The sequence below is a fragment of the Gigantopelta aegis genome, chromosome 4, assembly GCF_016097555.1.
Source record: "Gigantopelta aegis isolate Gae_Host chromosome 4, Gae_host_genome, whole genome shotgun sequence".
NCBI classification, from domain to species: domain Eukaryota; kingdom Metazoa; phylum Mollusca; class Gastropoda; order Neomphalida; family Peltospiridae; genus Gigantopelta; species Gigantopelta aegis.
Genome location: NC_054702.1, coordinates 97,187,030 through 97,214,297, shown reverse-complemented (window position 1 = coordinate 97,214,297; position 27,268 = coordinate 97,187,030). Strand labels below are relative to the sequence as shown.

Sequence of the window (27,268 nt, the reverse complement as noted above, 5' to 3'; positions counted from 1 at the left end):
CGAATCCATCACGAAAATGCAAAACAAAACTAGACTCTTGAAGTTTGCTTTCTTTAACGACATCACTGGAGCACATTGAGTAATTAACCATCGGCTATTGGATGTCAAACATTTGGTCATTCTGACACGTAGTTATCAGAGGAAACTCGCTACATTTTCGTATTTTTGGTATCTTTTATCTGCACTTTCCCACAGACAGGAAAACACATACCACGGCCTTTGACCAGTTGTGATGCACTGGTTGGAACGATAAAAATACCAATCAGTTGAATGGATCCACCGAGGTGATTCGATCCTGCGACGCAAGCACCTCAAGCGAGCACTCAACCGACGGAGCTAAATCCCGCCCAAAAACTAGACTGGTTTCCAGTCGCACAACTATTTTTAAAATTAGTTCTACTGTAACCACATAAATTAAACAAAAACAATAACATCGACGATTCATAAACAAAGTTAAAGTTTATTTTTGTCTAACGATACCACTAGAGCACTTTGATTTATTAATCATTGGCTATTGGATGTCAATATTTTTGGTATTTCTTAGAGACGAAACTCACTATATGTTTTCCATTAGTGTCAAGGAATATTTTATATGCACCATCCCACAAACAGTATAGCACACACCATGGCTTTGATATATCAGTCGTGGTGCACTGGATGGGACGAGAAATAGCCTCATAACCGACAGGGATAGATCCTAGACCGACCGCGCATCAGGCGAATGCTTTACCATTAGGTTACGTTCCGCCCCTGAATTCCAATGACTACAACGGCACATGACCCATGATCTACTGAGGAAAATCGATCTTATGACCCTTGACCTCCCACGATGACACCGTAACCACTTATATTCACCCAGCTCTTTGTAATACATGTTTCGTGATTGACCGTGATTGAAACGTTCATACGATACACGCCATTCCTTTTTTTTTTTTCCATTATATTGTTTTGACTCGTCATTGATTTTTCAAACAATACCGATAGTTCGAGAAGGCAGCAATAACTGATGGGACGATCAAACAGTGCCGTAAAGTGGACGACAAATGCACTTCCGCACAGTATGCGATTACGTTTGCGATCGCGTTAGCTAAATCCAAACTTACCAAACACGTGCCCAGGCGAAATTGGTCTCATGACAGCTTTATTATAACAATCAGGTTATTTTCTCGAGGTTAATTCTTTCATCTCTGTTATTTATTTAAACGTACGTTGATGCGTCTGCAAGTGCGCTTAAGCCAACAGGTCACATAAAGCTATTATTACATGATTATAGCATAGAATATTTAAAGACGCAAATTCAAAGGCGCTTTGATAAAGCGCTATATCACACTAACGAAATGCACTTAAGCAAATAATGTGTCACGGCGGTGGTATTATCTTGTTATAGAAGACAAAATTTTGTGTAGCCTTCATGAAAATGGTATGTCAAATGTATGCTATTATCTTGCTATGGAAGATGTTTGATGTAATATTTATAAAAATGTTTTATTGTCTCGTTATGACTAACCTTGAGCGTGTGTTACCTAGCTAGTTTACTTATCATTCAATTTTGCTTCTCTTCTTACAAAGACAAAACAAGAAAGTGCTTTTTGTAGAAAACATTTAAAACTGTAAATTGCTATGAAGGATTGTAATTAAGATGAATTAATGCAAATAATATGTCTCACAATCTTATCAAGAGAGTTGGTATATTGTTATGACGAACAATGTTTAAACTGGGTTTTTCTCCAAAAATACGACAGCAGTGTATACAGCCAGTCCTCATTAGCCGTTGCTATATACACGTCCGCCGTATATATAGCCACTTCTGTGTTAAGTCGTGTGATCACAAAAGATTGTCGAGTCTGTGTATTTGTTTCGGATTGATCTTTGAACGCCATATTTTTCGCACGATGTGTGTCCGGTAGTCGACTGAACATGCGTGCAACACGATCCTTGCATTATGCAGCATCGGGCAGGTACAAATATGGCTGCTGACAGTGCATATCAAAATAGGAGAAGCGACCAGAAGGATCGGAAACTGTTAAAAAGGCGGTAAAACCACGACATTAACAATCAGTTACAAACCATTATCGTCCGTACCGGACAAATAACCCTAACAGCTGAGACGCATGTCCTGGACAGCTCGCTTGAATCTAATGTTAGGCTCTGACTACCGACTACCACGACTTTGTGCTCTCACGACTTCTACGACTGTCCAATTTCTAGTCTGAGCGCTCTTACAACTCGATTTTCGTCGTATATAACTTCGAAGACTGATCACTTGTTAATCTCAGCGCACCCATCGTAATTTGACAGTTGGGGAAATTACAACGCAACCTCCGACTTGGCCAACTTCGCCGTGACAGTTAACAGTCTGAACCTAGCATTAGTTGGACGTAGGCACCAAAATAAAATAAAAAATGAACTGAAAAAAAGTTAACTCTGATAATGATAATGATAATAACTAGTTTAACGTGCCCATATACCACTAGGGTTTCGAACACGCCCATCCCAAGTCCGACCTCCGATAAGATCGGTGGCCTGACTCGGGATGGAGGGAGGGTGGGTGTGAAAATGGGCAGAATTTGTGTGAAAATAGCAATTAGTAAAAAAGTTAATAGATTAAATAAAAAATAAAAATAAAAAGGTTACAAGCCAAAATTAAAAAAGAATTGACTGCTCGGCCGAATATTTATATAATTTGGAGCATTTTAGAAGGACAGTCCAAAATTAAATAAGAGAAAGAAGAGAGGATCGGACTATTTAATAATATTTTTTTAAAAAGAAGTAATTTCGACATAAAATTTTGAACGCAGATCTAAAAGTTTAAAGTCCGATCGATATGTCCACGCGAGTGGCCTCGTTAATGCCGTTTGGGTGCACAGCTTAAAGGGACGAGATGGGTTGCATCCCGTCAAGAAAACCCCTAGATTGACAGTCGATAGACGTTGAAGGTGTAGTGCTGTGCTGAAATACAGATCTTGAGAAGCTGGATCCGTCTGAACGAGAGAGAGAGAGTATCAGACTAGGGTATAGTCCAGTCGTCATGGGTTGGTATAGTGGTGCGGACGGTCCCGACTCAGGAGGATACGAGATGGTATCACTATAAAGCAAGATAAAGTCTAGAAAAAGAGTAGTAGGGGCCGACCCCGCTTCCTATTTCTTCTTAGAGTGGGGCGGTCAATCTTCCAGTGCTGCTAGGACAGGCTCGGACATGTAGAGACTAAACGCGAACAACCGTGGCGTTCTGCAGAATGGCCGTCATACGAGTCACGGAAAAAACAAGTGGACAGTCAGACGGAGAAATGACGTGGAGGCGAGGAATCTCGCCAAAAAAGAATCCAACCTGGTGGTGCAGGCTGTCGAAACGAGAAGCGTTCCAGCGTTCAATCAGTTCCAATGGCCGCATACATCCCAGTAGAAAACTTTATTTCGCTGACAAAAACTACGAAATGAAGGACCCCCAAGTCGAGCACACGAAAGCACGTGGAGTGTGCACAAGCGAAACAAATACGTCTTACCGCGTGGAGCTCCAGACTGGGAATGGTTAACTCTGAAACAAGACCATGCAGATGGAACTAAACCCCGTTCTTAATGCCTAAATGCAAATGGCATGCCTGCCATATCTGTGTGATCATTAAGTATTGGCGTCCACGTTGATGTTTTTGCTGGCGGCATCACGAAGGACAAAACAAAACAAGGCAATTCGATTATTCCATTATTTCCCCCAGTTTGTCATATTTGATTACATAGCTGATAGCTCACGGTAATCACATATATCAGATTTCAGCGTTATAGGACGCGCAGAATAGTGTTTTTATGTAACAGAAATAGCAGTGAATATAGTCACTAGTGTGTTTGTTTAGCCAAAAAAAACCCACACGAATAACGCCATTAATAATAGCATATTACATAACTGGTGCTGAAGATCACTAATGATTTTAACTCGGAGCTAAAAATGTCATCATATTTACTTTAAAGATATGTTATTTCTAAATGGTATTCACTTTTATGGAACTTTAAAAAAATGAATAACACTTAAAGGAAATTTTCTCGAGCGTACAAAACGTAGTCCTACACAGGAAGAAGTGATTATTCTCAACGTGCCCTTTTGTAATGAAAAAAGCCGATAAAAATATCTTTACAAAAAAAATAAAAATAATGCACACATTTAGAAGAGGCGTGTAGCAAAAACAAGCACAATTTTTATGCCTGTAAAAAAACAATGTTGTCTCTAACGGTTTCTGTTTGAATATTGTCCCTAATCCTCAATTAAAGGGGCGGGACGTAGCCCAGTGGTAAAGCGCTCGCCTGATGCGCTGTCGTTTTGGACCGATTCCCGTCACAACTGGTGTAACAAAGGCATATACGATCCAGTCTAAGAGATTCTGATATAAAAGATCCGTTGCTGCTAATCGGAAAGAGTAGCCTATTTCTTGGCGGCAGCGGGTATTCTCTCACATTATTACTGAGGTCCTTAACCATATATCTGATGACATATAACCGTAATTAAAAAGAGATCAACGCGTCATTAAATAAACCATTCCATCCTTTATCAACCGCAATTATAACAGTGTTCTACGGTCCTGGTTTCATAAAGGATTTGGAGTAAATCTACCAAGTATGTGTAACTGACCAGATCTGATAACAAAATTATGAAACAATTTATTGACAAGATATATGCTTTTAATTCTGATAATTTCTAAACTACACTGCTGTAAATGACACAGCTGTGATCATATACTATATTACAGATCTATGAAAACCTGGCAATTTTAATATATAATCGATTGGTGGACCTTCTAATATAACACAGTCGTAAACGCTTCAATAAATTAAGACTGGTTTCAAACATCACCACACGATATAAATCAGGTACATTAAATTTGTATGTGATAATCGAACAGAACTAAAGCATGACAATCAATATGTACTTTTAAGCATTGATTCTAAAGGATTTTTTCCTCCAGTATTTGTGCTTATGTTCCAGTTCCGGTTCCGTTTCGGATTGGAAATGAGACTGACTAGTGACGTGTAAACTTGCCAACAATCAACTAAATTACATTTTAAGAAAACGGAATGCGTGTTCGTTTTTTTTTTTTTTTTTAAAGAAACTACTCGGTTGTTACGTTATTAATCGGAAATTGACCGCATTGAATGAAACCAGATTCCTCTATGGGTATTTAGTCTGATAAAGAATTTTCTCGCAATTTATCAAACATGTCAGCGCCTAACTAACGCGACCACGCGACGCGGCTCCACACACAAGAGACACGTGGGTTGTTAAAGCGTGAAACTCTCCCGTGAAACAGACACGGCGACGTGACGCTGCTGTTATTTCGTTACTATGGAGGCTGAACATGACGCTTAACAAGTATCCTTAACTCGTTAGCATTTGCAATTTTCTCGCCACAATCATGCACTCGTTAAGATTATCCTTACGGGTTATCTTGGATCAAATGCATTCCCGTTTCCGATAATGTTAACAGTTTTCTAATAAAATTGTTAAAAGCAGCGTACGAACACATCCAGGCAGTACACCAATAAAAATAGAGCACATCACCTTTAATCTACTGTATATACAATAAAATAAGGGGTCGCACTAAATAAAAATGTATTAATTTATTGGCAATAAATAATACGGTAGTATAATATATTGAACATTGTCCATATAATATGGACAATGTTCAGTGTTACATATTAATACCAATGAGAGCAGCAGCTGTTTTTACTCCGTAAATATTTGAACTTTGACACGGAACTATCTGAGTTGGTACAGTGCAACCTACAATCGTGTGACAGTCAAGATAAATAAAGTTATACGGGAAAGCATTTAATGTGAAATTCGATAACTGTTTGCGTTATAGAAATTAATAGGATAATATATGTCCATGATTGTCAAAATTAATTAATGTTTATGGATAATCAAGTATGAAAACTATGATTTCTGCACAGGAATATTTCTCAAAACGTAATAATAATTACAACGCGACTTTGTCTCAAGATAAAATTGTTTCAATTATTGCAGTCTGTCCTTTATGTAACCAGCCCTAAGTTCAGCGACTTTGTCTCAAAATAAAATTGTTTCAATTATTGTAGTCTGTCCTTTGTGTAACCAGCCCTAAGTTCAGCCAGCTGTTTTTCGCTACACGTTTTCAAACTACTTTGAATGGTTCCCGGAGAGGTCATCCCGTTTACCTTATAGCATAAAAAAACCCAATCTGGAAAGCGTTAGCGACAAATGGCTGTCTGAACTTACACCAATTGCTACTACTGTTCAAATCATGTGCGACTGAAACCGGATTTGGATTCCAGAACAGGATGATAAAGCTTAAAGACAAGCGTATCATTAGGCACCTGGTCTGTCTCAACAAGCCGTTTTAGTCTTTAACAAAGCCAGTACTTTGTATTATATTTCTGAAGTCTGTCTAATGTTTCTGTAGTGTTTTACTTAAAGTACAGGGAAGAAAGGCAAGTTTGCTTAACGACACCTCATCATGTTTGTAACCAGCGCTCTGCGGTCGAAATAAACCTATCATATGTTAGGAAACAACATGCAAATCATTGCAAGTTCATCACAGATCGTATTTTTACACGAAGACGTAGTTGTGTTTTTTATGACTTTATATATTTTTTAGCTACAGCTATTTTAGAAATCAGCCCCCTCCTCCTGTCTTGGACACATCCACGGAGGAATCTCGGAGGATGTGCCCAAAACTGTCGTGCTTGAACCATTGGATATAAGCACGAATCAAATAGCTGATTGATGGACTGATTAAAAGAAAGAAAGAAATGAGTTATTTAACGACGCACTCAACGCATTTTATTTACGGTTATATGGCGTCAGACATATGGTTAAGGACCACACAGATATTGAGAGAGGAAACCCGCTGTCGCAAGGGATCTTTTATATGCACCATCCCACAGACAGGATAGTATATACCACGGCCTTTGTTACACCAGTTGTGGAGCACTGGCTGGAACGAGAAATAGCCCAATGGGTCCACCGACGGGGATCGATCCTGGACCGACCGCGCATCAAGCGAACGCTTTACCACTGGGCTACGTCCCGCCCCGATGGACTGATTGATTCAGAAATCATTACATGAGAAAAATGTCATTTTATCAAACACCTGCCACCCATAAGTAATTTGGAATTACTTGGGTTAAGAAGATCAATTTGTGTGACTTTCACCATCCACCCCATTGATTTTGGATTAGTCAAATTCACAAAGGAACACAAATCATTAACCAAAAAACCCCGCCAAATTTTGGCTGTTCCTGAGGTATCAAAAACAAAGAATCCCAGAAGATTTGATATACAAATTATTATATGAAATTTAATGTTAATTTAAGAATTTGATAAATTTGGTTATTTACAGAAATCCAAACCGCAGAACAGCTTTACACATTATGTGAATGGCGTAGCATATAACAAAGTTTATTTGCATAACATGAGATTGCCCTGGTAAACCTTCCGGCAAACCTATAGCTCATTTCAATAAACTCACAAGAAGATGAACTTTTTACCAGATGTGTTGTAGTGGTTGGTTGAAAACATCAATATCTTAAACAGACCCTGTAATGCTTGAATACACAATAATAATAACTTTAAACATGCTGACAATGGAAGTTTCAAAAGTTATAATACGAGATGTGTTGTTTTTAATAGTATAAATACGTGCTACACGTTGTTAAACCTGCATTCTCCCAGTTCTTTGCTTTTAATTACTCAATGCCATCCAACCCCCATTAACGTTTGCCCCAACAAAATGTTATTTAACGAAAAATTACCAAGAGTTAGAAAAACTGTCTGGATTGTGTAAGGATCCAAGAAGTAACGTAATTATATTGAATAAATGAATGTTTCACGACACCGCAGCACACAAAATACACATCCTACCAATAAAAATACCACAACGACGGCAACAGCAACAACGCAGCAGTAGCAACAACAATAGCAGCAGCAGCAGCAGCAGCAGCAGCAGCAACACAAGTAGCAGCAACAACAACAGCAGCAGCAGCAGCAGCAGCAGCAGCAACACAAGTAGCAGCAACAACAACAGCAGCAGCAGCAGCAGCAGCAGAAACAGCAACCGCATCAACAACAACCGCATCAACAACATTCACCAACGCATTAAAACTCTGTTGAATGTTTCGCGTCATGTACCGTCTTGATGTAATGTTGTTGAAGACATTAGCGGTAACGTCACAGCCAGGTGGGTCGCTGATTACATTGACTGGAACCTGACGACGAGTTGATGCAGTTAAAGAGTGGCTTGGAAAGAATAACACACACAATTAAATTGTTTGGCTCAGCGGCGTTCAGCTATAGATTTTTTTAAATGACACAAATAACATTATGTCGGTTCTTATTATGTTATCATTTTTATTAAGCTAGAGTAGGCCTACGTTAAAAAAACACCCAAATTGCATCATGCTAATGGCTGTGCTAAAGTTAATTAAATTTCAGTTTTTGGTCATATAGAGGAGCGGAACCAAGATTTTTCGGGAACGGTATATGTGGAGGCATGGGGTTTTAGACCGGGAGCCAGTTGAGATTTAATTGTTGCGAGAGTTCCAAAAGGTTTGAGGTGGTTGAGGTGTAGAGGGACCCCAACTGACTACAGAAACCCAATTCTTAAGTAAATATAGTGCGGGAGTAAATAGGGGGCGCTACTGAAATTACCCCCAAAATGGGATTTAATTGTTGTGAAAGTTCCATCCAAAATTCCTTTGCTACTTATTAGAGGACATCTCACTGAGCCCAAATCCACAACTTAAGAACCAATATTTTGCGGGAAAGGCTACTTAAGAAAGACTCTAATTAGTGCTAATTAGGGATTTAATTGTTGTGAAAGTTCCATCCTTGGAACCAAATGTAAAATGTAGAGTATGCTCACCCGATTCAGAATTACCAATTTAAGAAAAAAATATTGCGGGAAAGTGTACTTAAGAAGAAGTCAAATGCTAAATAGTGCTAATTAGGGATTTAATTGTTGTGTAAGTTCCATCCGAAATTCCTTTGCTGTTTGGTAGTGGACATGTCACTGAGCCCAAATCCACTGCTTCAGAAAAATATTTTGCGGGAAAGGCTACTTATCAAAAGACTCTAATTAGTGCTAATTAGGGATTTAATTGTTGTGAAAGTTCCATCCTTGGAACCAAATGTAAAATGTAGAGTATGCTCACCCGATTCAGAATTACCAATTCAAGAGAAAAAATAATGCGGGAAAGTGCACGTTAGAAGAGGTCAAATGCTAATTAGTGCTAATTAGGGATTTAATTGTTGTGAAAGTTCCATCCTTGAAAACAAATGTAAAATGTAGAGTATGCTCACCCGATTCAGAATTACCAATTTAAGAGAAACAAAAATAATGCGGGAAAATGCACTTTAGAAGAGGTCAAATGCTAATTAGTGCTAATTAGGGATTTAATTGTTGTGAAAGTTCCATCCTTGGAACCAAATGTGAAATGTAGAGTATGCTCACCCGATTCAGAATTACCAATTAAAAAATATATATATTGCGGGAAAGACAAGATAATGACTTACAGCATCAATGTGAAAGGTGGGTTTTTTTCCTTTAGAACATAGACATGTAGTATATCAATGGATAGCTTTTGGTGAGTATTGTACAGATAAGTGAATATTATGTATCAATATGGTATACAGAGTCATAAAACATGTTAATAGCCATTTTGTTTGCTGAGCGATGTGCGCCATCTTGTCACTGTAAAATGTTTTTTTCAGACTGCTAATTGGAGACCATCTATAAAGTGGGTTTTGTTTTCAAAATCGGGGATTTTTATATCACCCCTGCTCCATGCACACCTTTTGTATATTTGATCATTACGCGTGTTCAGGTGTAAATTAATTATCTACGCTGAAAAGTACATCGGACACAATTAAGAGCATGGACTGCATCCATCTGACACCAATAAAATAATACATTTTGACGTATGTACCCCTCCCCATGTAATGCCCGACCCTCTCCCCCCCCCCCTTTTTGGGCAAATGTACTTCTTTATAGATGACCCCTTGTTGCAAGGCAAAATATATTAAAGATTTTTTTTAAAGAGTTAATAACACATAGTTTTCGAACATGCAGCCTGTCACAATACAGCAAATACTAGTATGTCATAAATGTGGTTACAACCCCTGTACCACCAGGATCTGCTTGTGTAACATACTGACATGTCTCTGCATAATAGAAAAGCCTTAAATCATTTCAACACCATTTCTTGCAGCGACATAAATGTAATTTTTGACATGCATTAATGGCCTACAGTAGAATTGTCCACACTGACTTCTACCTCTCCTTGGGGGCAAGATCTAACTCAGTAAGTACAGCGTTCGCCTGACATGCTTGAGTCAAAGGATTGAATCCCTTAGGTGAACCCAAGCTCCGACTGGTTTTTCCTGCCTCAGCCAGTGCCCCGCGCCTGGTACCCAAAACGAAAACTTATAGTGGTTTCCTCTTAGATTATATGACCAAATGTTTGACATCCACTAGCCAGTCATTGAACAAAACAAACTTTCTAGCTCTATGTTACTCCAACGCAGAACCAAGAAAACTGTCCATTGTGTGTATTTGGATTTTAGAATGTCCTTCACTGACAACATCATCTACTTAAAGCAAAATGTGTCTGTATTTGACAAGAAATGTAATAAAGCCTGGAACAGTCTTCCTTCAAGACAGATGCTGTTGTTCTTTGGATTTATTATAAACTAGAAGTCATTTGAAGAAAAACTTATTCATCTCGAAACGATCTAAGAAACAAACCATTCCTTCATAAATATACCATACTTGTCATTGCCCATCTTAATAAGTCTGTTCATCATAGCATTGAAAGCTTAGACTTCAATGCCTCATCTATTTGCTGCTTTCTTTAAATATATTTTCCATATGTCCCAATCTGATATTTCTCAGAAATGTCTTCTGTGTGTATTTGGTCTATTCATGGTGTCTGAAATATTTCAACTTTTGACCAATCTTCATAGATGACTCCAGCTCTGCTACCACCTTTCATAGAAGCATTATTCTCCTCATGTTCCTGGTCAATAGCAACAGCAAAGAATGGTTATCATGGTGTGTTTTTTTTATTGTGAAGCACCCTGCCAAAATTCAGCATATACATCAACATTTTATTCATTAAGTGTTGCCAAATCTTGCAAATGCATTGAAAGTCACCTAGTTTGTGTTGTTTCAAGAAACCAATAATAATAAAATACTTGTATGCAAAATGAAATTTGCTTTTCAAATGTTTAAAGAAAGAGCATTATTTTTATTTCCAACTGCAGAACTGAAAAACAAAATTGGAACAGGGTTCATGATTCTATGATTGCAGCAGTCTTTGACCGATGAAGTATAAATCATACATGTCTTCTACTGTAGGAGGGTGGGGATGCGTCACATTAGTGACTTTTGGGAAAGGAATCTGTCGATCCTGAAGAGGCAACTCCAGCCTATATATACTAGGACATCCACTAATTCACTACCATCAAGAATATAGATTTGCTACCACTTTGAATGCTGCCATCTTCATATAAAGGCATCTGAGAAACACAATTAAGTGATATTCACTATGACTTAATAGACATATACATTCAATAAGTTTATCATTGGCATACAAAGGGTGGTCCAGGATAATTATGAATATTTGGTTGGGATTCAGAATGAGAACTTCCATTTTCACTACACACATTGAGTGATGATAGGCAGCGTTACAAAAACAGGAATACAAGAGAAATGATAGGCACATTCCTCTCAGGGGTGGTACTCCCTGGCTGATGGTTATCGTGGAATATAGCCACGAAATAATCTCATTTCGTCAAAACCATACCATTCAAAAATTATTCCTGGTACATTGACTCATATGACCTACGAGGTTCATGCCTGCAATATGTGCATTGGGCATATGTACTAACCAGTGTAATATGAATCATGTGATGTTCGCAACATAATTAAATATGTAAGTCACTTTCCCCAAAGAGATATGATGGACATAACCCTTCTCTTCTTCTTCTTCTTCTTCTTCTTCTTCTTCTTCTGCATTCAAACACTGTTGGTTACGGCTCTTAATTTAGATCAGGATTTGTATGTTCCCGATGAATTGTGTGGTGTTGATCAGTTCACATTTGGTTCCCCATAGATTGTTTCTAAAGTGCACCGGTATTGACCAAGAGGTGTTTTTCAATAAATAGTGTTTGGTGGCATTAATTCTGATGTTGCCCTTGAAATACTAGTCTAGTATAAACTATGTTAGCTATTTAACGAAAAAACAACAACATGAAATTGTCATTAAGCAGTAAACTACAAGATGTGTAACGGACTTACATATGTAAATCTGTGTTATTAAGTGTGTATATAGCAATAAATACTCGTATGTTCAATTCTGACACCTACACTGGCTTCCATGGCAGCCAAAATTACCATTTTGAAAATGGCTGCACAACAATCACCGAATAAATCTCCAATGTTGCTATTTCAAAAATATTTCCGAAGATATGTCCTGAAATGCAAAATGGTATGTTTCTATCATCAAAGACACACGTTTGTCCTTGATGATGATGAATTGGATGATGATGTTAATATTGAGTGAAACCTTTTAATTGAAATGCACACATAATATTTAAGGGCAGGTAATATAGTATGCTCACTATAATACAAAATGTCGTATATTCTATTAATTTACCTAAGAAATAGAGATAATTTAGGCATATATAAATTGTATACCGGGTAATATAAACTAAATCCGCATAGTTTTTTTAGAAGGAAAAATAGAGACTTTTTAAAACTATATTTAAGTAAAAATGGCTATTAACATGTTTTATGACTTTGTATACCATATTCATACATAATATTGACTTATCTGTACAATACTCACCAAAAGCTATCCATTGATATACTACATGTCCATGTTCTAAAGAAAACAAAAAAAACCCTTTCACATTGATGCTATAAGTCATTATTTTGTCTTTCCCGCAATATATTTGTCTTAAATTGGTAATTCTGAATCGGGTGAGCATACTCTACATTTTAATTTGGTTTCAAGGATGGAACTTTCACAACAATTAAATCCCTAATTAGCACTAATTTGAGTCTTTCTTAAGTAGCCTTTCACGCAAAATATTTTTTCTTAAGCAGTGGATTTGGGCTCAGTGACATGTCCTCTACCAAATAGCAAAGGAATTCAGGATGGAACTTTTACAACAATTAAATCCCTAATTAGCACTAATTAGCATTTGACTTCTTCTTAAGTGCACCGGCCTCGGTGGCGTCGTGGTAGGACATCGGTCTACAGGCTGGTAGGTACTAGGTTCGGATCCCAGTCGAGGCATGGGATTTTTAATCCAGATACCGACTCCAAACCCTGATTGAGTGCTCTACAAGACTCAATGGGTAGGTGTAAACCACTTGCACCGACCAGTGATCCATAACTGGTTCAACAAAAGCCATGGTTTGTGCTATCCTGCCTGTGGGAAGCGCAAATAAAAGATCCCTTGCTGCTAATCGGAAGAGTAGCCCATGTAGTGGCGACAGCGGGTTTCCTATCAAAATCTATGTGGTCCTTAACCATATGTCTGACGCCATATAACCGTAAATAAAATGTGTTGAATGCGTCGTTAAATAAAACATTTCTTTTTTTTTTTTCTTAAATTGATAATTCTGAATTGGGTGAGCATACTCTACATTTTACATTTGGTTCCAAGGATGGAACTTTCACAACAATTAAATCCCTAATTAGCACTAATTAGAGTCTTTCTTAAGTAGCCTTTCCCACAAAATATTTTTTCTTAAGCAGTGAATTTGGGCTCATTGACATGTCCTCTACCAAATAGCAAAGAAATTTCGGATGGAACTTTCACAACAATTAAATCCCTAATTAGCACTAATTAGAGGCTTTCTTAAGTAGGCTTTCCCGCAAAATATTTGTTCTTAAGTTGTGGATTTGGGCTCAGTGAGATGTCATCTAATAAGTAGCAAAGGAATTTTGGATGGAACTTTCACAACAATTAAATCCCATTTTGGGGGTAATTTCAGTAGCGCCCCCTATTTACTCCCGCACTATATTTAATTAAGAATTGGGTTTCTGTAGTCAGTTGGGGTCCCTCTACAAATCTCACCTGGCTCCCGGTCTATTTACCCTGTCAAACCAGTCTCGATCGGGTAGTGTGTAAGGTTGGTAGATACTGAGTTGACACCCAAGTATTGGCTCACACCCAGAGTGGAGTTTAACAGCTCAGTGTGGAGATGTAAGACCACTAAACCAACTTCTCTCTCACTAATCACTAACAACTAAATATTAACGCATTATCCTGGATAGAAAGCTAAGATATTCCAGCTATGATAAACGAAAATGAAACCCTCTCTCACAGCCTGGTTTTCATAAAATAACAACTAAATATTAAGGCATTATCCTGGACAAAAAGCTCAGATAGTTCAGTTGTGTGTCCAGAACGACGTGCTTGAACCTTAATCGGATAGAAGTACGATAATAAACGAAAATGAAACCCTCGCTCACAGCCTGGTTGCCATAAAATCGGTGACACATCACCAACCGACGCATACTGTTGCAGATAAACGCAGACAAACACCGGCCGGTGTAGTGATTAACGATAGTAGATACTGGGGTCTCAGAGGTGCAGAAAGTACTGTCCGCTAGCCAAATGTGAGTAAAATTCTGACGGACGAGTTAAAAAATGCAACTACCAGTCCGACGGGCGATGTCTCTTTTTCTGACTAATAGACGACGGAAACAGAGCCGGTCAAAGGTCAATACTTTCCAGAAATTACTTGTTTATGTTGAAAGTGTGTTGCCGCTGTGTTTTGAATAGATTGTTCTGTTAAATACTGTGACAATCTACGATCTGCGACCTTCTACATATTTTATGTTCACCAGCCTGAATATATTAACTACTGCTTTGGGCAGAACGACCTGGCAGAAATGATATGCGTGTCAAATACAGCGCGATCGATCCTCGGATATAAACAACAACAATGAGATAGCACTGCAGTACTTACATTAATGTAACTCATCAACCTATTTGTTTTTACCTTTGTCTAAATACACCTTGGAGTATAATGTACAGAGATAGTTTTTTTTCCAGTTCCACTGTGGAGGTTTTCCAGTTCCACTGTGGTTTTTTCCCCCTAAAAAGGTAATTTGATTGCATGTGATACGTCCCGTGAATTACCCGGCTACCAGTAGACTATGTTGGTGGCTTATAAATAATGGACGTAAGAGTGTATTGTAATTTGCGATCCCACGGCTTCACCACGGAGATGCTTTCCAAACAATCACTGACACCACATCCGAGTAGTTGTCAGGTACCGGGTATAATAGATCTACATGTTGCAGAACTTGAAGTGAATCGCAAGTAACCATGACAACAGACAGTAACTGAATTAGACGAGATAAAGAAACATCCGATGAAAGATGTGTGTGTATATGTGTGTGTGCTGAAGCACGCATAGTTTTTGTTATATATCCTTGATCATAACAGCATTAAGAGAAAATAGAATCATATATACGTGCTCCTTAGTGAGAGTTTGTTTTTTGTTTAACGACATCGCTAGAGCACATTTATTCATTAATCGTCAGCTATTAAATGTCAAACATTTAGTAAATCTGACAAAAATTATGTAATAAAGAACTTTTTTTTTTCCATTAGTAGCAAGAGATCTTTTATATGCACCGTCCCACAGACATGGTAGCATACCCCACGGCTATTAATATAAAAGTCGTGGTACACTGGTTGGAACGAGAAATAGACAGGGAACGGTCCCAAATCAATCGCGAATCAGGCGAGCAATTTACTATTAGGCTATGTCCTCCCTCTCCACCCCCGTGCCATTTGTGTTTTTCATTATAACTAGAAGAGAGCGACATGAAATAGCTACATCTATACCACATGAAAACACAGGCTGTAGTTAATATCGAAATTAACAGACGTTGGACTCAGTTAGTACTTAGATCCACGGGTATACTTTTGGAAACGACTGGTATACCAAATGCAGTGGTACGTGCTATCCTCTTAGGGGGTACGTGATATTCTCTTAGGGGTGTGTACTGTCCTCTTAGGGGGTACGTGATATTCTCTTAGGGGTGTGTACTGTCCTCTTAGGGGGTACGTGCTATCCTCTTAGAATGTACGTGATATCCTCTTAGGGGTACGTGATATCCTCTTAGAGTGTACGTGATATCCTCTTAGGGTGTACGCGCTATCCTCTGAGGGGGTATGTGATATCCTCTTAGGGTGTACGTGCTATCATCTTAGGGGGTATGTGATATACTCTTAGGGGGTACGTGCTATCCTCTTAGGGGTACGTGATATCATCTTAGGGGTACGTGATATCATCTTAGGGGTATGTGCTATCATCTTAGGGTGTACGTGCTATCCTCTTAGGGGTACGTGCTATCCTCTTAGAGTGTACATGCTATCCTCTTAGGGGGTACATAATATTCTCTTAGGTGTACGTGCTATCCTCTGGCGGAGTACGTGATATCCTCTTAGGGTGTACGTGCTATCCTCTTAGGATGTACGTGATATCCTCTTAGGGTATACGTGCTATCCTCTTAGGATGTACGTGTTATCCTCTTAGGGTGTACGTGTTATCCTCTTAGGGTGTACGTGCTATCCTCTTAGGTGGTACGTGATATCATCTTAGGGGGTACGTGCTATCCTCTTAGGGTGTACGTGTTATCCTCTTAGGGTGTACGTGCTATCCTCTTAAGGTGTACGTGCTATTCTCTTAGGGGTACGTGTTATCCTCTTAGGGTGTACGTGCTATCCTCTTAGGTGGCACGTGCTATCCTCTTAGGGTGTACGTGTTATCCTCTTAGGGTGTACGTGCTATCCTCTTAGGATGTACGTGTTATCCTCTTAGGGTGTACGTGTTATCCTCTTAGGGTGTACGTGCTATCCTCTTAGGTGGCACGTGCTATCCTCTTAGGGTGTACGTGTTATCCTCTTAGGGTGTACGTGCTATCCTCTTAGGTGGTACGTGATATCATCTTAGGGGATACGTGCTATCCTCTTAGGGTGTACGTGCTATCCTCTTAGGGGTACGTGATATCCTCTTAGAGTGTAAGTGCTATCCTCTTAGGGGGTACACAATATTCTCTTAGGTGTACATGCTATCCTCTGGCGGAGTACGTGCTATCCTCTTAGGATGTACGTGATATCCTCTTAGGGTGTACGTGCTATCCTCTTAGGATGTACGTGTTATCCTTTTAGGGTGTACGTGCTATCCTCTTAGGTGGCACGTGCTATCCTCTTAGGGTGTACGTGTTATCCTCTTAGGGTGTACGTGCTATCCTCTTAGGTGGTACGTGATATCATCTTAGGGGATACATGCTATCCTCTTAGGGTGTACGTGCTATCCTCTTAGGGGTACCTGCTATCCTCTTAGAGTGTACGTGCTATCCTCTTAGGGGGTACACAATATTCTCTTAGGTGTACGTGCTATCCTCTGGCGGAGTATGTGATATCGTCTTAGGGTGTACGTGATATCCTCTTAGGATGTACGTGATATCGTCTTAGGGTGTACGTGCTATCCTCTTAGGGTGTTCGTGATATCGTCTTAGGGTGTACGTGCTATCCTCTTAGGGTGTTCGTGACATCGTCTTAGGATGTACGTGATATCGTCTTAGGGTGTACGTGATATCCTCTTAGGGTGTTCGTGATATCCTCTTAGGGTGTACGTGCTATCCTCTTAGGATGTACGTGATATCGTCTTAGGATGTACGTGATATCCTCTTAGGGTGTTCGTGATATCCTCTTAGGGTGTACGTGCTATCCTCTTAGGTGGTACGTGCTATCCTCTTAGGGTGTACGTGTTATCCTCTTAGGGGGTACGTGTTATCCTCTTAGGGGGTACGTGCTATCCTCTTAGTATGTACGTGATATCCTCTTAGGGTGTTCGTGATATCCTCTTAGGGTGTACGTGCTATCCTCTTAGGGTGTACGTGCTATCCTCTTAGGTGGTACGTGATATCATCTTAGGGGATACGTGCTATCCTCTTAGGGTGTACGTGCTACCCTCTTAGGGGTACGTGCTATCCTCTTAGAGTGTACGTGCTATCCTCTTAGAGTGTACGTGCTATCCTCTTAGGGGGTACACAATATTCTCTTAGGTGTACGTGCTATCCTCTGGCGGAGTACGTGCTATCCTCTTAGGATGTACGTGATATCCTCTTAGGGTGTACGTGCTATCCTCTTAGGATGTACGTGTTATCCTTTTAGGGTCTACGTGCTATCCTCTTAGGTGGCACGTGCTATCCTCTTAGGGTGTACGTGTTATCCTCTTAGGGTGTACGTGCTATCCTCTTAGGTGGTACGTGATATCATCTTAGGGGATACGTGCTATCCTCTTAGGGTGTACGTGCTATCCTCTTAGGGGTACGTGCTATCCTCTTAGAGTGTACGTGCTATCCTCTTAGGGGGTACACAATATTCTCTTAGGTGTACGTGCTATCCTCTGGCGGAGTACGTGATATCGTCTTAGGGTGTACGTGATATCCTCTTAGGATGTACGTGATATCGTCTTAGGGTGTACGTGCTATCCTCTTAGGGTGTTCGTGATATCGTCTTAGGGTGTACGTGATATCGTCTTAGGGTGTACGTGATATCCTCTTAGGGTGTACGTGATATCCTCTTAGGGTGTTCGTGATATCCTCTTAGGGTGTACGTGCTATCCTCTTAGGATGTACGTGATATCGTCTTAGGGTGTGCGTGCTATCCTCTTAGGGTGTTCGTGATATCCTCTTAGGGTGTACGTGCTATCCTCTTAGGGTGTTCGTGATATCGTCTTAGGATGTACGTGATATCGTCTTAGGGTGTACGTGATATCCTCTTAGGGTGTTCGTGATATCCTCTTAGGGTGTACGTGCTATCCTCTTAGGATGTACGTGATATCGTCTTAGGATGTACGTGATATCCTCTTAGGGTGTTCGTGATATCCTCTTAGGGTGTACGTGCTATCCTCTTAGGTGGTACGTGCTATCCTCTTAGGGTGTACGTGTTATCCTCTTAGGGGGTACGTGCTATCCTCTTAGGGTGTACGTGCTATCCTCTTAGGTAGTACGTGATATCATCTTAGGGGATACGTGCTATCCTCTTAGGGTGTACGTGCTATCCTCTTAGGGGTACGTGCTATCCTCTTAGAGTGTACGTGCTATCCTCTTAGGGGGTACACAATATTCTCTTAGGTGTACGTGCTATCCTCTGGCGGAGTACGTGCTATCATCTTAGGATGTACGTGATATCCTCTTAGGGTGTACGTGCTATCCTCTTAGGATGTACGTGCTATCCTCTTAGTATGTACGTGATATCCTCTTAGGGTGTTCGTGATATCCTCTTAGGGTGTACGTGCTATCCTCTTAGGGTGTACGTGCTATCCTCTTAGGTAGTACGTGATATCATCTTAGGGGATACGTGCTATCCTCTTAGGGTGTACGTGCTATCCTCTTAGGGGTACGTGCTATCCTCTTAGAGTGTACGTGCTATCCTCTTAGGGGGTACACAATATTCTCTTAGGTGTACGTGCTATCCTCTGGCGGAGTACGTGCTATCATCTTAGGATGTACGTGATATCCTCTTAGGGTGTACGTGCTATCCTCTTAGGATGTACGTGTTATCCTTTTAGGGTGTACATGCTATCCTCTTAGGTGGTACGTGATATCATCTTAGGGGATACGTGCTATCCTCTTAGGGTGTACGTGCTATCCTCTTAGGGGTACGTGCTATCCTCTTAGAGTGTACGTGCTATCCTCTTAGGGGGTACACAATATTCTCTTAGGTGTACGTGCTATTCTCTGGCGGAGTACGTGATATCGTCTTAGGGTGTACGTGCTATCCTCTTAGGGTGTTCGTGATATCGTCTTAGGGTGTACGTGCTATCCTCTTAGGGTGTTCGTGATATCGTCTTAGGGTGTACGTGATATCCTCTTAGGGTGTACGTGATATCCTCTTAGGGTGTTCGTGATATCCTCTTAGGGTGTACGTGCTATCCTCTTAGGATGTACGTGATATCGTCTTAGGGTGTGCGTGCTATCCTCTTAGGGTGTTCGTGATATCCTCTTAGGGTGTACGTGCTATCCTCTTAGGGTGTTCGTGATATCGTCTTAGAATGTACGTGATGTCGTCTTAGGGTGTACGTGATATCCTCTTAGGGTGTTCGTGATATCCTCTTAGGGTGTACGTGCTATCCTCTTAGGATGTACGTGATATCGTCTTAGGATGTACGTGATATCCTCTTAGGGTGTTCGTGATATCCTCTTAGGGTGTACGTGCTATCCTCTTATGTGGTACGTGCTATCCTCTTAGGGTGTACGTGTTATCCTCTTAGGGGGTACGTGTTATCCTCTTAGGGGGTACGTGCTATCCTCTTAGTATGTACGTGATATCCTCTTAGGGTGTTCGTGATATCCTCTTAGGGTGTACGTGCTATCCTCTTAGGGTGTACGTGCTATCCTCTTAGGTAGTACGTGATATCATCTTAGGGGATACGTGCTATCCTCTTAGGGTGTACGTGCTATCCTCTTAGGGGTACGTGCTATCCTCTTAGAGTGTACGTGCTATCCTCTTAGGGGGTACACAATATTCTCTTAGGTGTACGTGCTATCCTCTGGCGGAGTACGTGCTATCATCTTAGGATGTACGTGATATCCTCTTAGGGTGTACGTGCTATCCTCTTAGGATGTACGTGTTATCCTTTTAGGGTGTACATGCTATCCTCTTAGGTGGCACGTGCTATCCTCTTAGCGTGTACGTGTTATCCTCTTAGGGTGTACGTGCTATCCTCTTAGGTGGTACGTGATATCATCTTAGGGGATACGTGCTATCCTCTTAGGGTGTACGTGCTGTCCTCTTAGGGGTACGTGCTATCCTCTTAGAGTGTACGTGCTATCCTCTTAGGGGGTACACAATATTCTCTTAGGTGTACGTGCTATTCTCTGGCGGAGTACGTGATATCGTCTTAGGGTGTACGTGCTATCCTCTTAGGGTGTTCGTGATATCGTCTTAGGGTGTACGTGATATCGTCTTAGGGTGTACGTGATATCCTCTTAGGGTGTTCGTGATATCGTGTACGTGATATCCTCTTAGGGTGTTCGTGATATCGTCTTAGGATGTACGTGATATCCTCTTAGGGTGTACGTGCTATCCTCTTAGGGTGTTCGTGATATCCTCTTAGGGTGTACGTGCTATCCTCTTAGGGTGTTCGTGATATCGTCTTAGGATGTACGTGATATCGTCTTAGGGTGTACGTGATATCCTCTTAGGGTGTTCGTGATATCCTCTTAGGGTGTACGTGCTATCCTCTTAGGATGTACGTGATATCGTCTTAGGATGTACGTGATATCCTCTTAGGGTGTTCGTGATATCCTCTTAGGGTGTACGTGCTATCCTCTTAGGTGGTACGTGCTATCCTCTTAGGGTGTACGTGTTATCCTCTTAGGGGGTACGTGTTATCCTCTTAGGGGGTACGTGCTATCCTCTTAGTATGTACGTGATATCCTCTTAGGGTGTTCGTGATATCCTCTTAGGGTGTACGTGCTATCCTCTTAGGGTGTTCGTGATATCCTCTTAGGGTGTTCGTGATATCGTCTTAGGATGTACGTGATATCGTCTTAGGGTGTACGTGATATCCTCTTAGGATGTACGTGTTATCCTCTTAGGGGGTACGTGCTATCCTCTGAGGATGTACGTGATATCCTCTTAGGGTGTTCGTGATATCCTCTTAGGGTGTACGTGCTATCCTCTTAGGGTGTTCGTGATATCCTCTTAGGGTGTTCGTGATATCCTCTTAGGGTGTACGTGCTATCCTCTTAGGAGGCGCGTGCTATCCTCTTAGGTGGTACGTGATATCATCTTAGGGGTACGTGATATCATCTTAGGGTGTACGTGCTATCCTCTTAGGTGGTACGTGATATCATCTTAGGGGGTACGTGCTATCCTCTTAGGGTGTACGTGTTATCCTCTTAGGGTGTACGTGTTATCCTCTTAGGGTGTACGTGCTATCCTCTTAGGGGGTACGTGATATCCTCTTAGGGGGTACGTAATATCCTCTTAGGCTGTATGTGATCTCCTCTTAGGGGTACGTGCTTATGAAAGACCTGTTGGTGTCAGTTGGTACGAGTGAACTATATAGTGGAAGCGGATTTGTTTTCTTCGCATTAGACCGACAACCTTAGTTTTAAAGATGCATTTAAAAGAGTTCTTGCTACTCATTTGTCACGTACAGCATACTAGAACCTTAATTAAATGCAAGCACGAAGATAGCTTGCAGCATTATCATGAACTGAAGTGTGTCAGGGAATTAATGTTAAGCCCATGTGGCAATTCCTGGAAAACTAAACCACTTTCGTTATTACTATTCACTTGTATATAATTGTCATCACAGTATCGTACTACATTTGATGTTTAGTGTGTTAATGGATAATAGTGTCATCAATAGTTTTAAAAAGGAATAACCAAATATGAATGATACGTTTTAGGTCACCAATAATATAATTATGTGGTCACCAATAATATACTTATGTGGTCATCAATAATATAATTATGTGGTCACCAATAATATAATTATGTGCATGGTTTTTTTTTAAATACATAGGGATCAAATTGAAGATGAAATACTAAACATGACATAAAATAATCATTTACCACATATATTTGCTTATTGCTCTAAAACGTAAAGGTTTTTTTAACGACACCACTAGAGCACATTGATTTATTAATCAACGGCTATTGGATGTCAAACATTTGGTAATTCGACATACATGTATAGTCTTGGAGAGAAAACCCGCTACATTTTTCCATTAGTAGCAAGGGGTCTTTTATATGAACTATCCCATAAGCAGGACGGGATATACCATGGCCATTGATATACCAGACGTGGTCATGGTTGGAACAAGAAAAAAGGCAAATGGGCCCACTGACGAGGATAAATCCTAGACAGACCGTTATCACTGTGCGATGTCCCGCACCTCAGAGGGTCGAAAGAAAGAAGTGTTTTATTTAACGACGCACTCAACACATTTTATTTACGGTTATATGGCGTCAGACATATGGTTAAGGACCACACACATTTTTTTTAGAGGAAACCCGCTGTCGCCACATAGGCTACTCTTTTTTACGACAGGCAGCAAGGGATCTTTTATTTGCGCTCCCCACAGGCAGGATAGCACAAACCATGGCCTTTGTTGAACCAGTTATGGATCACTGGTCGGTGCAAGTGGTTTACACCTACCCATTGAGCCTTGCGGAGCACTCACTCAGGGTTTGGAGTCGGTATCTGGATTAAAAATCCCATGCCTCGACTGGGATCCGAACCCAGTACCTACCAGCCTGTAGACCGATGGCCTGCCACGACGCCACCGAGGCCGGTCTCAGAGGGTCGATGTCACGTTCGTAGATCAGAGAACGAAAGTATCATTATCAATTGTTTCTCCGTTAGTAACACAGGTTAATGGGCGGTAACTTGTAATTCTTTTACTGTTGAATGATTATTATCAGCAATGAAAACAACAAATCAGTGCAGGAGGTATTTAAACAACTACGTCATGTGACAATAAAACAGTTTTAACTTTTAGATAAACAATTAATAAACGTGCAAAAACGGATACGGTTTTAGCAAATTTCTGTGGTAAATATATTCATGTGTATTTTTGTCACGTTATTAATGTTGCATATTGCTTAGTGGCTAACACTGATGCATAAGGCTTATAATAAATTACGACAGCTACAGTATTTGTCACGATAAATACTGATTTAGTTAAGCCAAATACCGAATTGCGGCAATTTGTCAGTTTAGCATGAAAGATACTGAATTACTACAGCGGGACAATTTAACTTGAAAAATACTGAATTATTGGCTATTGGTGTGATAAATACTGAATTATGGCAATTGGCATGATAAATGGTGAATATGGTAATAACACACTCAGGGTATTAAATATATTATTACGGCAGTGAAAAGTTTAGCGAATAAAATTCTGAATAACAAGTGATTGGTCAGTTTGAATGTTATCGCTTATGAATATTCACACTCCAAAACGAACGCCAACCTATGGCATAAAAGAAAGCCCACGACAGCCATTTGAAAAACAAGCTTCTAATTATTTGTAACGACACTTTAATTAAAAGGATTACTAGATTCCTTATATGTCTTTCTTTAGTCCTATAGACACCAATGCCACGAATTAAAAACCCTTGTAAGGTATTTCTCCAGTGCTAAAAAGTAACAGATCTCACAAACTAAATCCAAGAAATAAACAGAGGAACATGTGCTTGCAGCCGTCAGTAAAATACAGTAATTATTTGAGAAAAATACACGCGATTTCAAACACCGTAAAGATTGTTGTACGTGGTGCTGTCAGGATCCAAGGTAATTTTCAGATATGCTCTGGGCTGCACGGTCATTAAGAAGGCGCTGGAGGAAAATTACAACAGCAATTACTCCCAGATTTCCGTCCATTAGGACGGTCCGTCGATACAGTGACGTGAGAAAAACGGGTCGCGGGTTTCGCCTTCTCTCAAATAGTGACAGACGTCGATAGTTCTTATTACGACATGTCAAAGTACCTTTATTACAAGCATATACACATCTTTAAAGTTATCCCTAGATAGGTCACTGGATATCCAGATGTTAGGCCTAAGAGTGGACTTGCCTGGATATTTTGAGGATAGGGTTACGATAATAGGTTCTCCATTTTTATTATTAAGTCTATTGTACATTTTTAACATTTAAGCATACAAAATAAATCATCTTCAACTTTAGGTTTTTTTTCCATAACGAGCTTTTCCTTTTGATCTTATTGTTATGTGTTACATGCAAAATAAAATAATTTGGTCGCCCACAAATTGCTCTTAACTGCGTCTGTAACTTATTTAACTGATTTCGTTCCGAGTTGAGAAATTCTGCCTTTTTTCGACTTCTATTAGATTAAAGAAAATAGCTGCCATGTTTTCAAACGACAAAATCTTTTAACATTCTATTTTTGTATCAATTTATGTAATGTAATGATTGTCACGAACATGGCTCTTACAACGAAATCGGATTAGGAATAAAAACAGATTTACAGTTTGGACCACAGACTATGTAGAAGAAATAGTAAAACTGTAGCTGTTTGTCAGTGAAATATTTCAGATGCTATCAGGTATTTCGCGAATATTGCACATTTGGTAGTCTATATGTGTTGTACAAGACTAGTCAGTAGTTGATATTGGTTGTTGCCTTTCGTTTTATAAAGTTCAAATTCAAATTCGAAGCTAGCTACATCTCACATGTTAAAATTAATAGAAATCTGTCATATAATAGACATTGTAAAAAAAACAACTTCATTGTACTGTACCGTAACATGTAATTTTCGCAAATGCTGTCTTTACATGGTATATTTGCAATATATGGCTGCTAAGTAAGTTTGAAGAACTGAAATATGTCCAATTTGGTGCATGCAGTGTATCAGATTAGAAGGTTTTATCGTAACGATGAAAACGCATGAATGAGTTCTAAATGGGATATTGATCGTGCCATTTTTTTCCAGTGATGCGTCATATCGAGTATCTTTATTTAAGAATTGGCTTTTATCTTTTTTTCTTATATAATCAATACGTGCAATCACACAGACATGCAGCTTAATGAAGAATGCTGTTACTTTAAAAACACTGTACCGAGTTTGCTGCTATTGTAACATGTTCTCGACTAATAGAGCCTTTTTAACGACTTTTTTTTTTTTTTTACACATGCAGTGTATTTTCTTATTTGGAATTTCGGTGTCTGCTATTAAAATATGTTTCCGACTAGTAGAGCCTTTTTAACGACTTCTGTTACACATGCAATGCATTTTCTTATTCAGAATATCGATGTCTACTATTGTAACATATTTCCGAATAGTAGAGCCTTTTAAACATCTTCTTTTACACACATGCAGTGTATTTTCATGTTTACAATATCAGTGTCTGTATATTCAACATGTTCATTTTAATTTTTGTAGTAATTCAAACTAGATTTTATCGTCCAATAATTTCATACATACGAAAAATACTAGTATATATTATGAAATAAATGTTTTTTAAGCTACTACAAAGATTCGGCCGATCATATATAGTTAAACTAACGTTCTAATCAAAATTAAACTCATAGAAAGTGTTACTGTAATCGTTATTAGTCGGAAACATCTTACAATGGCAACAAACAGTCCCTTTAACTTTGTGTTTTACATCTGATTTAATTCTTTAAAAGGAAACACTAGTGCGAAACCGAATCACTTTAATAATTCATGTAAAAAAAACCCTCATCCATTTCGTAATCATAAAAAACCCAGTATATCAGCCAACAACCTTGACAACAACAACAGCGAATCTCCAAGACCGTTAGCGTTTAAATATTAAACAACTATCGGTACAATGTAGTTGGAATGAGTCAAAATACTAAAATGCAAAACATTTTCTGTGACATTAGTGATTTACAAATATTGGTTTACTAAATATTCTTAAGTTATTATTAACACTAAAATACACTTGCAGAGAGACAGAAGGCTAGAATATGTATGTTTCTATAAAGCTGGGACATGTACTCGACCGGAAGAGGTATACCCTCTTATTACTTACTAAGAAGGTACCCAGAGTCGTGGAAGGGATTTTCAGCATCAAAGAAACCAGTTATTTGTTGGAAGTGACGGCGAGGTGCGTGCAAATGGTGTGTTCTACTAATGACTAATATAAATGTATGGCTTACCTCTTCTTCTTGCTCTCCCTCCTCCATATACATGCTGCTCCATTATTGTCAAGCCATGATAACGGTTTCCCGCATTTTGAATGTGATGTTCTCGATCAATACCACAGTCAGACTGCTACGTCGCGCGGGCAAAACCCAATCGTCGTCTGCTAACACTGGTGATTGCACCGGAACTAGTTTGATCCTGGTGAAAGGTCAGCAACTTTGACATCAGCATCCCATAGTAATTTTGTAATTCACCCATCAAGTGAGCGGACACGTTATTTTGATTATGCCATAATTTACCCTTTCTTGCACAGACGAGGACGCCGAATCATTTTTGATCATTAATTACCGCGCCAGTGAAGCCACCATTAAGCAGACTTTTCATTGGCCAATGTTCTCCCAATTCTGGCAGTGGCACGGAACTCATGTTGACAAGATTATTTATGTTAGTAATATAAACGATAAAAATCGATCATATCGATTGACGTATTGCTGTGTTAGTCATTGACACGGCGCCGTCACTTGATTGAGCTTGAAGGAGGTTTCCAGTCGCGTAA

The 27,268-nt window shown here is 39.6% G+C and overlaps 1 protein-coding gene across 1 annotated transcript in view; it reads right to left on the bottom strand.

Annotated features, from left to right (window-relative positions):
* The window catches only part of LOC121372393 (transmembrane protein 151B-like), a 54,684-nt gene extending 27,678 nt beyond the window's left edge, over positions 1-27,006 (bottom strand). Inside the window, exon 1 of the mRNA XM_041498696.1 lies at positions 26,727-27,006. Within this exon, the coding sequence (XP_041354630.1) occupies positions 26,727-26,759 (33 nt within the window). The 5' untranslated portion in view covers positions 26,760-27,006. The remainder of the gene's footprint in view (positions 1-26,726) is intronic.
* Positions 27,007-27,268: the final 262 nt, after the last annotated feature.